Source organism: Phacochoerus africanus, chromosome 10 (genome assembly GCF_016906955.1).
Source record: "Phacochoerus africanus isolate WHEZ1 chromosome 10, ROS_Pafr_v1, whole genome shotgun sequence".
In the NCBI taxonomy this organism is placed as follows: Eukaryota; Metazoa; Chordata; class Mammalia; order Artiodactyla; family Suidae; genus Phacochoerus; species Phacochoerus africanus.
In genome coordinates, this window is record NC_062553.1 from 104,275,297 (window position 1) to 104,290,717 (window position 15,421).

Here is a 15,421-nt window from a genome sequence, read left to right on the forward strand (position 1 = left end):
TTTCAGTCTTCAATGGGTAGCTATTCCTAGTTCTCTTAGAGCTTTGCCAAATACATGTCTGAAGTGACTGGCCACTCAGTCTTCTGCCATTCCTTCTTTATACCCCTACCCTCACCACCAACATTGCCTCTCTTATCAGGTACTTTGCTTGTGTAGTCCAGGCACTAAAGAAGCCCTGAATTCAGTTCTATTTGCAGCTGTTGCTCTACTTCGTACCACCTGCCTTCTCAGTAGGAAAATGCCAGGGAGGGGAAAGCCAGATTGTTGTTGTTGCAAGACAATCTTGTATATTCCCCTCTCAACTCTCTGTAGTTTAATTCACTCATATATTTTGTTTAGTCTTATATTTTTCAGCAGGAGGGCAAGTCTGGTACTAGTTGTTTTGTATGGCAGATGGGTATCTAAACTTTATGTTTTTTTTTTTTTACACTCTTACGTTCTTATAAACAGTGAAATAAATAACTACAGTAATAGTAATGCTCCATTTTTCTTTCAGTGTTTCTTGGACCTAGAGGGGTTGGACATTCTCTGTGTATTTGCTACAAACACTGGGTACATTGTTAAAGGAAAATTCTTTGAGATGCCAATTCACATAATTTTGCAGTGTATATTACCCCTACCTCCTTCAATGAAGAGTGAAATCCAGAGCTGCTGTTTATTTTAAACTTCTAGTATGCACAAAAAACATCTGTGAGAGTCCTGCTAATTTCAGTCTGTCAAACTGTTGCTTTGATAGTTGGGTTTAATCCTTTTTTTTTAATAAATTGAACTTGTAATTCAGATATTCATTAGTAAAATAGTTGCTGAGGATGCATTTCTATTCATATTTTGATTAGAATAACTCACTATTTAAACTCATAATTGTACCTCTTTTAACTGACCACTATCAGTATCCTGTCGGCTTTCTTTTGATACTTTGCAGTATAGTATGTTATTTAAGAACTGTCCCCTGGGGAGTTCCCGTCGTGGCACAGTGGTTAACGAATCCGACTAGGAACCATGAGGTTGCGGGTTCGGTCCCTGCCCTTGCTCAGTGGGTTAACGATCCGGCGTTGCCGTGAGCTGTGGTGTAGGTTGCAGACGCGGCTCGGATCCCGAGTTGCTGTGGCTCTGGCGTAGGCCGGTGGCTACAGCTCCGATTAGACCCCTAGCCTGGGAACCTCCATATGCCGGGGGAGCGGCCCAAGAAATAGCAACAACAACAACAACAACAAAAGAACTGTCCCCTGGAAACATTCAGCCAAGATTTTCTCTTTCTTTCAATATAATTTTGAGCATGTTTGCATAAAAGTTAAAAATGCAGTAGTATTTATAAAATATTTTTATTGATTTTTCACCATTTTATCACTTTCCTATTGAAATTGTCCTTAATGGCAAGTTTGGCCCTCTTGGGGGAAAATTGGCCTCATTTCTGACCCCGGTGGATGGAATCTAATGTAATCATTTACTTCATTCACAGCTTTGGCTTTGCATGACTTCAGACTAATTAAAAAATAGAAATGACCTTCAAAGATGAGGATTTTTCCAGTGTGACTATTCCATATTCTCTGAAGGGAATTCCAGAAGCAGAGTTTTTAGAGCTATTATTAGGTTGAGCATGTAGGTTCCCAAGGCTACTGCTTTGAAGGGAGCAATATTCATTCAAATGTTTATGTTCTGGTATGTTTGCTTCCATTCTAAGCATATCTCATATTCTGGGATCTGTCCATTGCCTCCAGTATGTTTTTCCTCCTACTGAGAAGATTTGCTGTAAACTATAGTAAGCTAAAAATGGTCTCATTGGATAGCTATGATACCATTTGTTAATGAATTTCTTCATTTTTTTAACAGATCTCTTTAAGTTCTTATGCTAATCTTGGTAATACAGTGATGAACCAAAACAAAAACAAAAACAAAAACCCTCATAGAGTTTACAGCCTACCTTTAATCTTCTCAATCTGGTTCAAAGGAAATAGCTTGTATCTTTATTTAACCCACATTTGGAATTTTACCCCTTTTGATTTTGGATGTGCAGGGTGTACTTTGTAGAAGGGGAAAGAGATTCAGAAGATTAAGAAGTTGTTTATACTTTGATGAAGACCATGCAGCTTGATAGATAGATAGATAGATAGATAGAATATATATGTATATATAAAGATAAGATTTTAATTTTGGAGTTCCAGTCGTGGCGCAATGGAAATGAATCTGACTAGGAACCATGAAATTGCGGTTTGAGCCTTGGCCTTGTTCAGTGGGTTAAGGATCTGGCATTGCAATGAGCTGTGGTGTAGGTCGCAGACAAGGCTGGGATCTGGCGTTGCTGTGGCTCTGGCTAGGCACCGGCAGCTACAGCTCCGATTAGACCCCTAGCCTGGGAACCTCCATATGCTGTGGATGCAGCCCTAAAAAAAAGACAAAAAGAAAAAAAAAGATTTTAATTTTTATGAACACCTGAGATAGAAATACAGAATACTGAGGACGTATATAAAAAAATCATTACAAGGGAAGTAAAGTCAGAATTGGAAAGGTCATTTTGGAGGGTGGTAGTTTTATAGGAAAAGTTTCAGAGCAAAGATTCTTTTCTTTTTCAGAAGAGTCAATGAGATGGGAATAGACAAATTGTATTACAGAGGAGGAGAGTTGCCACTTTTTCCTAAATTTAAGTAAGGTTATCTAAACTGGTTAATATTTTGAATTTCCTTTATTTCTTAGTGTTTGTTTATGTCTTTTTTTAAAATAAACACTAGCTTCTAAAAAAACCCCTTAAATTTATCTTCGCCTAAGATGATTTGTAATTACATGATTTGATGCCTTTTGCAAAGATAAAACTGTCATTTAAAGCAGCAAGGTGAGTCAAAGGTTAGATTTGTCTAATCCTATGAATCAGAAAAATCAAATCAATTTTTGAAACAGGTCAGTCACTAAATTCAATTTATTTTTTCCTTACCAGGATCCAAGGTTCAATGCAGAAGTTGACCAAATTACAGGCTACCGGACACAAAGTATCCTTTGTATGCCAATTAAGAATCATAGGGAAGAGGTAAGCCAGTTTTCCATTTTACAAAAGGTCATTTGGAAACATTTTCTTTTTGAAAAAAATTTTTACTTTACACACGTATAACGCTATAGTGACAGGTTAACTATGAAGTGCTTTGATGTTATGCTTTATATTTCTTATTAAGACTTTAGTAATAGGGTTGAAGCCTGCAGAGACATTACTATGACCTAGAAATAAATTTTAGACCTGTCATTTCCTTACCTCTCTCTCTTGAGGACCTTACTCTCTTCTAAGGTACTTAATTATGGTTGGGGTTGTAATCAATTTATTTAATATTTTAAGCATCTGAGTAAGCTTATTTCACAAAAGGTTATCCAACTGAAGTGGTCATCAGCTGATTTTTTTTTTTTTAATTCAAAAGGAGGTTTGGAAAAAATGGAAATTGTAGCTAAATTTAAGCAAAATTTATTATGAAATTATAACAAGCAAATGAAAGTAAATTGGTTTATTTATATCTCACCTAAGTAGAAGGTTTGGCTATTGTGTAAGCATTGAGTTCTCTCTTCATTTTACATTTATTTGGAAAAATAGTTAATAAGTTATCATTTAAACTGAATACTTCAATTGAGTGTTCTCAACTCTGTCAGCACATCACAATCAACTGTGAAACTTCTAAAATACTACCAGTTAAATCAGAATCTCCAAGGTAGGGTCTGGATACTGATACACTTTTAAAACTCCCCACATAAATCTTAGGTGTAGCCATGGTTGAAATTCACTTCCCTGAGTGAAAAAAAAAAAAAAAAAAAAAAAGCCCAGGTTTCACCTTAAATCAGAATCCCCAGGCATTAGTTAAAGCTCCCAGTTGGTTATCATGTGTTGCTGGGCTTGAGAACCACTGCAAGGACACTAGAAACCCTTTGATCTTTCCACTGGATTTATATTTGGTTACCAACCCCTTCCCTTTCCCACCTCCATCCAGTCCTTCACCCAGTTCCATAGTTTTTTGTTTTTTTTTTCCTCTATAAGTATTTCTCAATTCAATCTCTCTTTTTTCATTCCTGCTGCCTGCACCGTAATTTAGATCTTGAAGTAATGTCTGAACTTTCAAAATATTCTTGTAAGGGGTTTCTGTACTTTAAGCCAATTTCCCTTCAATTTACCCTGCATATGCCGTTGGGTATTTTCCTAAAACACGTTTTTAAATCAGTGCTTCTAAAACAATAATGTGCGTATGAGTCTTAAAATGCAGATTCTGAATTTAGTATGTCTATGTGAGACATGAGTGAGATTATTATTTTTTTTTAAATTTTAGGGCCAGATCAGAGTCGCCCATTTGCAACCTACACAGCAGCTTGCAGCACAGCTCACAGCAATGCTGGATCCCTAACACACTGAGTGGGGCCAGGGATCAAACCTGCATCCTCATAGATACTAGTCAGGTTCATTACCACTGTGCCACGATGGGAACTCTCGAGATTCTTTTCTAACAAGCACAAGTTGATGTCAATGCACCAGGTTTGCAGATCACACTTAGATTAACAGGATCCTAAATCAGTAACTTTTCAGTAATCTAAAATAAGTCCTCAGTGCCTCTGTAATACATGGTTGGTTAAGAGGGTAGTCATGGAGTTCCCATTGTGGCTCAGTGGAAATGAATCTGACTAGGAACCATGAGGTTGAGGGTTTAATCCCTGGCCTCACTCAGTGGGTTAAGGATCTGGCATTGCCATGAGCTGTGGTGTAGGTCACAGATGCAGCTCAGATCCTGTGTTGCTGTGGCATAGGCTGGCAGTTGTAGCTCCGATTTGACCCCTAGCCTGGGAACCTCCATATACCCGGGTGTGGCCCTGAAAAGCAAAAAACAAACAAAGAAACAAAAAACGGGTAGTTACTAAAAATACCTGCAGGAGACTAATGAACTCGCTAATTGTGAATGAATAAATAAAATCGAAAAGGCTGTGCATGGACTAATGGTGATGGTGTTCTTAATTGAATTGCCAGATATAGCAAATAAAAAGTTTATTAGTTTATTGTAACAAATAAAAAGTTTATTAGGCAGTATTTGGGACATAGTTATACTAAAAACTTGTTCGTCTGAAATTAAAGTTGACTGGACGGCCTATATTTTAGCTGCCTGCCCTAGTTATAAACCGAAGACTGTGATTGTGTGCAGGTACAAAGATAATGTTTAGCTTTTAGTTAGTAAGTATGTTTTAAAACCATGGCCCCAAAAACAGCTTTGTACTGGTCAAGAGACTCAGCTCAAGTCATGTGGTGCTTAAACATCTCTTTCTAAATAGCATGAACAGTGGGGACTGGGGCAGCACATGAGAACGTGCAAGAAAGTTACCAGGACTGCCCTTCTTTTAGAGAGCATCCTCTGGGTGTGTGTGTTTCTGTCTTTAGGACTACCACTGAGGATGATTTACAAACAATAACAACAAAACAACCTGCTGTATTGAGGTATAATTTACATACAATGAAATTCACCCATTTCAGGTGTGTAATTTGATGAAGATTTGGCAAATGCATGTACCGTCATGTAACCACCACTATAATCAAGATGTTATTGCATGTATGGGTACTGTGTTCCTTTTACTGCTGAGTGATTATTCCATGGTGTGGATATGCCACCTTTTGATTTTCCATTCCTCCATTGATAAATAAAACATTTGAGTTGTTTCCAGTTTTTGTCTGTTAGGAGAAAAGCCAAAGTTGATGTTTGCCTTCAGGTCTTTTTGTGGACATAATGTTTCCATATCTTTTTGGTAACTATAGGAGAGGCACGTCTAGGTCATATGGTGGGTGTATGTTTAATTTTAGAAGAAACTTTCAGACTCTTCCAAAGTGGCTGCACTGTATGCATTCTTACAAGCCATGTATGAGAGTTCCAATTACTTCAAATCCTAGGCAACACATGGTATTGTCAGTTTTTAAAATGTTTAGCTATTCTAGTGGGGAATAATGTAAATTTGATTATGTGAATGAATAAATGCATTCTCGGTCTAGGGCTGTCTGCTCGCTTACAGACCTCATTAAAGTGGGTTCAGCTACAGGTCCCCAGATTGTGGTTGTCCAGAGCTCTCCCTAAGGTTTCAGCTGGGTGCCTCAGCGTTCTCAGGGATGTCTGCCTCCACGCGGCCACATCCTCTTCTGTCATCTCTCTCTACCCTGTGATGACTCGATATGAAAGCTGAGCTCTTCGCTGGTTTCCACAAAGGTTTATTCACATGAAGCATTTCATGAGATAAAAAGCCTTCAGTAACTTCACTGGAGTCTTGGTAACTTTACTGATGGGACGTTTTCCAAACACAGCTATTTAAACATCTTACCGACCCTACCCATTCTGTGTCCTCTCCCCCTTGCTCACTCTCCTCCCACGCTCACACTGCCTGGTTTGAAATCATTTCCTGTGAGAATTATTTCTTCAGAAAAAAGAAATGAAGAGAAACAGAAGAACAGACATACTCTCAGCATGGCTGTTATAGTATAAAACTTAATTTGGCTGACCCAGAACCACAGCCACTAAGAAGATGCAGTGTATGACTTCAGAATTATCTTCAAATTTAGAGCTGCATAAACAAACTCAGGGCAATGTTTGCTGTTGTGTATACACAGTAGGAAAGTACTCTTTCTCCCACAAAGCTTTTGAAATAAAAATGGAGGGTCACAGTAAGGCTTTGGGGAGTAATTGTTAAGATTGCTTGCTCTGGGCTTGAATCCCATTTTCACTGCTTACTTAATGAGTAAGCAGGATGGAATTGGTTAAGCCCTTCACTCTTCAGTTTCCTCATCTGCAAAATGGGGTTATAAAAGGACCTACCCCATAGGGTTGTGGTGAAGATTAAAAGCATTTGTATATGTAGAGGATTTAACATAGTTCTTGGTACACTGGAAGTGATCAATAAATGACAACTTATTTTTTTAAAAGGAGACATGGGACTAACAGAACATTTAAGAGAAATAGGGGATGATGAAGTTGTTTGAAGAGGTCATCAGCCACATCATAACCAGCCAGCAGGGATCAAATGACAATCAGCACAGGTCCTGACTTAACTGGTCTATTACCCTCTAACAAACTTTAAGCCTACAAGAAAAATATTTTTCATTCTTTTCCCTCATAAATGAGGCAAAATGAATTTGACTTCTTCTCTTGTGTTAGTCCAACTGTATTGAGTAAGCCAAGACCGACTCCAACTAATTACCAAGGAGCCCAAGACGAAATGTAATTATTGATTGTTTATAAAATGTCCCGGCACATTTTAGTGACCCCTGTTTCTTAAGGTACCAACTCTGGAGAGCTGCTCGAATGGAGCCTTTTACTGACTGAGTCTTCTGTAAGATAGATAATCACCCCATCTGCTTCTTTTCTTGTGAAATATTTCAACTAATTAAAATTTTTCAAGAGTTTTTTCATTAGTGTCGTAATTGTAAGTGTAATGGATATGGCAATGCCTTTTTAGAAGTCAGGATCATAGATACTCCTAAAACTTCTGTGACAGAATTTTTAAAAAGAATCCTAGATGATAAGTTTTTGCAGTCTTCTCCTCTCCCTACTCCCTTCTAAGAGAATGGGGTTAATGGGAAAAGTGTGAGGTGAGGGGACTGGAGAAGTTTGAGAAAGCTAAAATAATGAATTGTGGCAAGGTCAGAGAGCTAATGGCTAGAAAAAATGATTGAAGACAAAAAAATAAAGGGATCAAGGGGGAGAAGCAAGCTAGCCCAGGCTGTGTAACAGAATGGTTTGAGGATGACAGGGTAGAAATTTGGCAATAATTGCCTATCTTGTGGAAACTATTCTAAGAACTTGACATATTCATTTAATCTTCGTAACAGCCATAGGAGGCAGTCGTTATTTTATTCCCAATTAACAGATGATAAAACTGAGACTGGGAACATTTAGAGAACTGGGCCAAAGTCCCACAATTAAAAACTGTCAAAGTTATGATTCAGACGTAGGCAGTCATGATGAGGGGAAGAGAGTTTTTTTAAATTTCTTGACTGTACTCTCCTTTCTTCCCCCTTAGTGTTTTCTTGAGCCGCTATAGTAAACATTTAGATTACTGTTGATTTGGGCTCGGGAGGAAGGGGATGGGAGGTACACTGATGTGAGATGTGGCTCCATGTAGAAGCAGGACTTGAAAGTGGAAATAAGCGAACCTGGATGCATCTGGCAGCTCCTCAGAGTTAAGTGTTGAAACCACTCTATACACAGACTCTTGACAATGAAAAAGGGGGGGGGGTAGGGATCAGAGTTACATCCTCTATAATACTTTAAGAGGACTCCATCCAGTAAACAAGAAGAGATTTTTACCAGAGATAAAAGAGTTAGAGGAGCAGGCTTCATAATAATGTGGACCACTGTGCTCCCGATTATGCACAGATATGCATAGGAAGCATTATGAAAAAAATTGTAGCAAGTGTGTGAATTTTTAGGGCTGCTGTTAAATTTCTTTTAGGCTTAACACTGGATTTTCCAGACCTGAGCGCTTGGATCAGTTATTTTTGTCACATGCCTTAGTTATTTCTATAACCAGACAGTTCTTTTATGTTTAGTAAAGAAGTGCAGAGACGGGAAACTCAGCTCTTTCTCTAGAGCTCAGATGACCTATTTCTGAATAGTGCCCTCTCTTGAAGTATTGCTTGTTTTGATATGTGGCGATGACTGCCTTTTTTTTGGTCTTTTTAGGGCCGCACCAGTGGCCTGTGGAAGTTCCCAGGCTAGAGATCAAATCAGACCTATAGCTGCCAGCCTATGCCACAGCCACAAGCCACAGCAATGCTGTGGGGTCCAAGCTGTGTCTGTGACCTATCCTGTACCACAGCTCACGGCAATGCCAAGTTCTTTACCCACTGACTGAGGCCAGGGATCAAACCTGCATGCTTGTGAATACTAGCATTACCACTATCAGTTCATTACCACTGAGCCACAATGGGAACTCCTACTTTTTAAATTTATGGGTTGCACCAATGTGGTAGAAGCCAGGGTGTTGTGAAATAATGCAAGTTCTGTGGAAATTTAGTATTGATCTGAGTTGGAGATTATGTCCAGTAATGTCAGGCTAGGCTTACACCTGATTTTTCTTGGTTGAATGTCAACTCCAGTTATTAAGTAGAAGTCTAATTTGGAATCAGAATTCTTATCCTCCTTCTCTGTTTTTATCATCTTGAGTTTATATATCATACTTGATAATATAATTTTTTGAGGCAAGTATAACAGTTATAAAAGATTTTACGATAAGTATTTTTACAGTGTGATAAAGGAGTATTTTAGCTAAATATCTAATTGTTTTTATCTTCCTTTAAAAGAAACCTGAGAAACTTAAAAAAAAATCAGCTAATTTTTATGAGATTTTTATGAGATATAAATACTTTGAAGAAACAGAGAGATTTCATGTCTGCTGGAAACCACAAAGTAAAGCATTAATGGAATCAAATGTCTAATTCCTACTGAAATATTAAAAAGTAAATGTTTTCTAGAATTTAAGCTATGTAGCTTTATCTGCTCCTTTAAAAATATTCTCATTCCCCTATAGAAATATTATCATCCCCCCCGGAATTATCTTGGCTTGAAATTAATTGTTGAATCACTGCAGTGTATTGAGCACTGGTTTAGGCAGTGAGGATATTAAAAAGGTAAAACAAGGACAATGCTTTAAACTTTTCAGTTTGTAGAGGTAGATCTTTTATACCCAGAATTAGATATCAATACAGAGTAACAAGATTAATGTTGAATGAGCTCAGTATTTTAGCACATAAGTTCAAAGGAAAGTCTGTGCATTTTGAGAGCTGGAGAAATCACAGAGGAATGACGTAAGCTGTGGTTCTTACAGCAGATCCTGCTGTGTTTATCCCACAGCCTTACGAGAGGAAGCTCCTGCATGCTTTCCGTGAGAGGGTGGAGGCAGGGGAGATGCTTGCTTGTGATATCTTGTTTGCAGCACCGACTGGGGCTTTTCTTAAACTTGACACATCAGCCTGGAACAGATAAACATTATGGCTTTATGGCTTTATACATAATCCTGCAATTCCATGTCAGACTAGATGAAAATACAGCTCCCGAAATAAGCAGAGTTTAATTGCAGACTGTCAGTTGATCCAGATCTATTTTAGTCTTAAAGAATTTGCTGGTTAATGTGTGTGTTTTTTTTAATTTATAAATTGTCCATTGCATTTATTCCCCTGCGATATTTTCTTGTAGCTTTGTTTTAGGAACAAAACAAAAATACTCTGAAAATTTCCATTGGTTCTGGACTTGATATCCTGATGATGATGATCTTTATTTTTCTTTTTCCATGTTGCTCTTTAAATAATATTTTATGAAGCAGATGGTAACTGCTTTCCTAAGGAAAATGTATTTCTTAAAAGCATCAGATGAAAACCATAGTGCTAATAGGTTAGACCCCTGAGGCTACACTAATCCAGGACAATAAAAAGTGAATAAAAGCTTGACACTGAAGATTAAGTTAATGGAAGCTCATATTTACCCAAACTTTATTTTGAATGCTCTGAAAATTTGGTTGAGACTGAATCCTATGTTTTATTCAATATGAGGTTTCTCTTCATTGGTACTTTTAGAATAACCATTCCAGCAGTGGTTGGAATGCATTGAATTTTTTTTTTTTTTTTTTTTTTTTGCTGTGCCCGCAGCTTGCAGAAGTTCCCAGGCCAGGGGTTGAACCTACACTACAGCAGCAACCAGAGCCACAGCAGCAACAAAACTGGACCCTTAACCTGCAGAGCCAGAGGGAACTCTCATTGCTTTTTTTTTTTTTTTTTTTTGGCTTTTTAGGGCCACACCTGCAGCATATGGAGGCTCCCAGGCTAGGGACTGAATCAGAACTACAACCGCCAGCCTAGACCACAGCCACAGCAACTCGGGATCTGCTGCGTCTGTGACCTACACCATAGCTCACAGCAACTTGGGATCCTTAACCCTCTGAGCAAGGCCAGGGATTGAACCCGTGTCCTCATGGATACTAGTCGGGTTTGTTAACCAATAAGCCACTATGGAAACTCCTCTTTGCATTTTTAATTCAATAGAGAACTTATAAGTTTAATTTTGAGAAGTTTTATATAGGCCCTGAATTAGGACTAGTGGAAGTTTGGAACCAGTTGCAGATAAGCATAATTAATTTTTTGGTATAATTTCTGACCCAAAGCCGTATAATTAGATCTTGGGATGGATTTTTGATTATCAAGTAGTTTTCATGCATTCTTAAAGAGTTAAGGAGGTGGTTGAAATTGCTGCTCTCATTAGAAATATAAACAAACATCTATATTCATCTAAGAGCTAAGATTATATTAAGGTAAAGTGCTTTATAAACTAAGTACTGTGTCTTCTTTTTTATTAAATCCTCTTCTATCATAGAATGGAAATTAATATTCTAGGCAAAATTCAAATTACAGTGTAAGAGATAACCTTAGAAAAATTTGGGGTCATAGTTTTCTTGCTTTTCTTTCTTCCTTTCTTTCTCTCTCTTTCTTTCTCTCTTTTTCTCCCTTTCTTTCTTTCTTTTGCATCACTTGGTAGTGGTGAAATCAAGTGAAAATGACCTGGATGTATAATTCCAGATCCACTTGATCTTACACATTATTTCATGATCATGAGTATGATATTAGTGATCTCTTACAGCATAACATACTAAGCTTAGTGATTTTGAACATCAGCATTTATTACCTCAGTTTCAGTGGTTCAGGAATGCCAGAGTGGCCTAGCTGGCTGGGGGTTCTGGCCCAAGTTCCCTGCTGTGGCTGCACTCAGGATGCAGCAGGGGTGCCTGACTCACGCTTGAGCACGCACTTCCCAGAGGGCTCACTCATGTGGCTTTTGGCAGGAGGCCTCAGTTCCTGGCCAAGCTGGCCTCTCTGTAAGTCACCCCGTGGCAGAGAACAAGCAAGGAGGAGGTGGCAGCCCCTAGTATTGACCAAGTCCCCAGAACCTTCCACCTTTGCCTCATGGTACCTGTTCATTAGAAGCCAGGCATTAAGACTTAGAAAGAGGGCTATTAGGCTCCATCTCTTGAAGAGAGGTATCGAAGGATGTGTGGAGAGACTGTGAAGCCACCAGAAATGGAAAGTGTATCTTGAGGCTTTAGTCTCGTTAAAATTAGCCAGGTGATAAATGAGGAACTCGCTTGTTAATTAAAATAATATCTTAAACAACAAGGACCTACTCAACAGCACAGGGAAGTCTATTAAATATCTTGTGATAACCTATAATGGAAAAGAATCTGAAAAAGATAATAGCATATATATGTTTTATATATCTGTTATACACGCACACATATGTATAACTGAATCACTTTGCCATATACCTGAAACATTATAAATCATATATATCTCAATAAAAATAATATCTTAAAAATTGTTGTTTCTCAACCTTTCATGTACTGAAAGATAATTTGAATTACCAGAGGCAACATAGGCTAGGTTTAAAAACAGTGGCAAGTTGGTCTGTGTGCTCTGCCAGATTGGCTTGAATCAAAGGGAAAAGAGGAAGTAGAATTAAAAGAGGAAGGCTGAGGAGGAGAACGAGGAAGATGCCTTCTGTTTGAGCTGTGGCAAATGATTGAGGTATTAAACGCCTTCTGAAATGTTGTGTCACAAATGCAGGTTTTCATGAGATCGCTTTGTGTGTAGCGTAATACTTTGTTTCTTAATATCCACGGAAAATGCTCCCTGGTATATCCTTATTATCTCTCTGCTCTGTTGTTCTCTGCCTCCCTCATGGATCAAGAGCAGAGGGAATGTGTCTAGAACTTTGGCACAGTGTTTGCTTGAGTGTACATTGGAGGTCATGCAGTCGGGCCGAGGCAAGGAAAGTTTTCCAATAGCCATGCAAAGGAGGTGCTGGACTATTTTTTAAGCCTTGAAACCTTTGCTATCATTTAAAGATCTGTGTGGCCACAGCATTCAGAATGAACAGTTTTTGTTTGTTTGTTTTTTTAATCTCTAACCAAAAGCCACATAATTTGACACTTGATAGATTTGGATTTTCTCATTGATTCATACACGGAGAGGATTCTGTGTCTAGAAGCAGGGAAATTCGTAGAGAGGCTTTTGCATAATCCAGACTAGGAGTGGACCCAGGCTGAGGCAGAAGGAGCAAGAAAAGTGGATTTGTTCCGCTTCTGTTTAGGAGGTTGAGGGATTGATTTGATGGAGGGTTAAGTAGAAGGAGGGATGTAGGGTACTTCGTAGGTGTTTCAGATAGATGTCATGAGAGAGAGGCTTGTGATAGTCCCTAAAATAAAACAGGCAACAGGGAGAACTGGTCTGTGGGGATCAAAACAATTAGCTTTTTTTTTGGTTTGTCTTTTATTTTTAGGGCCACACCTGTGGCATATGGAAGTTCCCAGGCTGGGGATTGAACACCTACACCCGGCCTACACCACAGCCACAGCTGCACAGGATCCAAGCCATGTCTGCAACCCACACCACAGCTCATGGCATCACTGGATCTGTAACCCACTGAGCGAGGCCAGGGGTTGAGCCCACATCCTCATGGATACTGGTCGGGTTTGTAACTCGCTGAGCCACAACGGGAAGTTCCAAAACTATTAGCTCTTTTGGGGGGATGTTGTTTCATGGTCTGTTACTTTTTCTTCTCTCCGCAAATCTCCGACTTGCAGTTTTCCTCCTATCTCTCTTCTCTCTCTGACTGCCTGTCTCCTTAGCTGGTGCCGCTCATCACAGCAGTGCCAAATGGCTCAGCCCAGGACCCTCTGCTTTGTTCTTCCTACACTCACTTCTTCTCATTGACTCTCGTGGCTTTAAATACCGTGTGTGGTTGTTGACAAGACTTATATTGCAGCCATACTGTTTCTTCCATTTAAACCCATATATTCAACTGCTTATTTGACTTCTCTACCTTTAGATATATCTAACAGGCTTCTTGAACTTAACATATGAAAACCAAACTCCTGATCTTTCTTCCCAACACACCTGCTCCATACCTGTCCCCACCATAGTTAACAACTTCTCTGTCATTCCAGCTATTCAGGCTAAATTCTTGAAGACCAAATTCAAGCTAAATTCCCTCTTTCTTTGTCCCACAGTAGACATCCAGCTCATCAGCAAATACTCTTGACTCTCCCCTTTAGTAAGTGTTCTCCACCTGTACTTCTGCCACCCTGGAGCATCAATATGGTGCCATCAGTACGAAGCACCTGAATTATTTTAATACCACCCCCCTCCTCCAACCAGTGTTCCTGCTTCAAGCCTTAAACTACTTGCGGTTATTCTCAACACAAAGTTTATAAAACATGCTAGATCTCATCCCTCCCCTTCTCAAAACCCTGCAGTGGATTTCCATTTCACTCTGTAAGGAAGGGCCCACAAGATCTCCTGAAGCTCCTCCAATCTCACCTGTTATCTCCTCTCTGCCAGTCCTCTCCAGCATACTGTTCTTATGTCCTCAACAAATTAGGTAAGCTCCAGCCCCGGGGCCTTTGGGCATGATGTTTCCTTGTCTGAAGTCCCTTCACCTTGTTATCCGTCTGACTCACTCTCTCATCTCCTTCAGGTTTTTATTTGGATGACATCTCAGTAATGCGTTCTTGGCCAGCCTTATTGAACAGCAGCTATTAACTTCCATCCCTGTTCTGTTTGCTTCATAACACTTAAGCACATAATCATAATTGCCACTTGACACACTATACATTAACCTACTGGTTTATTTTGTTTCTCCTCCCTAGACTGTAAGCTCCATGAGAGCAAGATAACACAAGAATGATTCACAGAGGAGGGGATGTTTGAACTGCACCTATAGTATGCAATAATCTAGTTTACCTGAGAACTCCTTTTTCAGAAGGTTTTTTTTTTTTTTCCATCTTGAAGCATGGAAACTAAAATAGATTGACAAACTAAGGGGGTCTCAAGTAGAAATGTAATCAAGGCTCTATGATAAATTGCAGTAGGACTAGGATCTTCCTGCTGACCCCCAGAGATCAGTAATAACTCTTGTGTTGGTAGCATCATCCCCATTTTAGATAAAGACACATGGACTTTATGGACTCAAGTTAAAAATTTCCAGTATTACATATCCGTTAAGGGAAGAGCTGGAATTCAGACTCGTGTCATCTTATTCTAAGGCTGCATTTTTCCCATCCTGAAAATAATTACCTTATTTCATCCTTATTGATGATTGCATTTGCAAAGCTACCAACCAACACTTTTACTCTTTTAGTTTTTAAAAATGCAAATTATGGATTGGAATAATAGAATAATAAAATCTGGAATTGCAAACAGTGATTCCAAATTAACTGCCTTGTGTATCATTGAGCACAGCTGTGTGGAGGAGGACCTGTCTCTTTGTGCCCTTAACACCTACAACTAGGAGTTTTGCCTGTGAGACCTGTGTCTCTGTGCACCTGAGATTTCTTATGTGATTATCTTTTCATACTCATCTTTCATTTGGAGGGAAAAAACGCTTAGAGA

At 39.0% G+C, this 15,421-nt stretch overlaps 1 protein-coding gene across 5 annotated transcripts in view; it reads left to right on the top strand.

Annotated features, from left to right (window-relative positions):
• Nucleotides 1-15,421, top strand: part of PDE5A (phosphodiesterase 5A) — a 147,356-nt gene that overhangs the window by 30,214 nt on the left and 101,721 nt on the right. For all 5 annotated transcript variants that reach the window (XM_047751695.1, XM_047751699.1, XM_047751698.1 and 2 more), the window contains exon 3: nucleotides 2,930-3,019. In XM_047751695.1, the coding sequence (XP_047607651.1) occupies nucleotides 2,930-3,019 (90 nt within the window). The remainder of the gene's footprint in view (nucleotides 1-2,929; nucleotides 3,020-15,421) is intronic.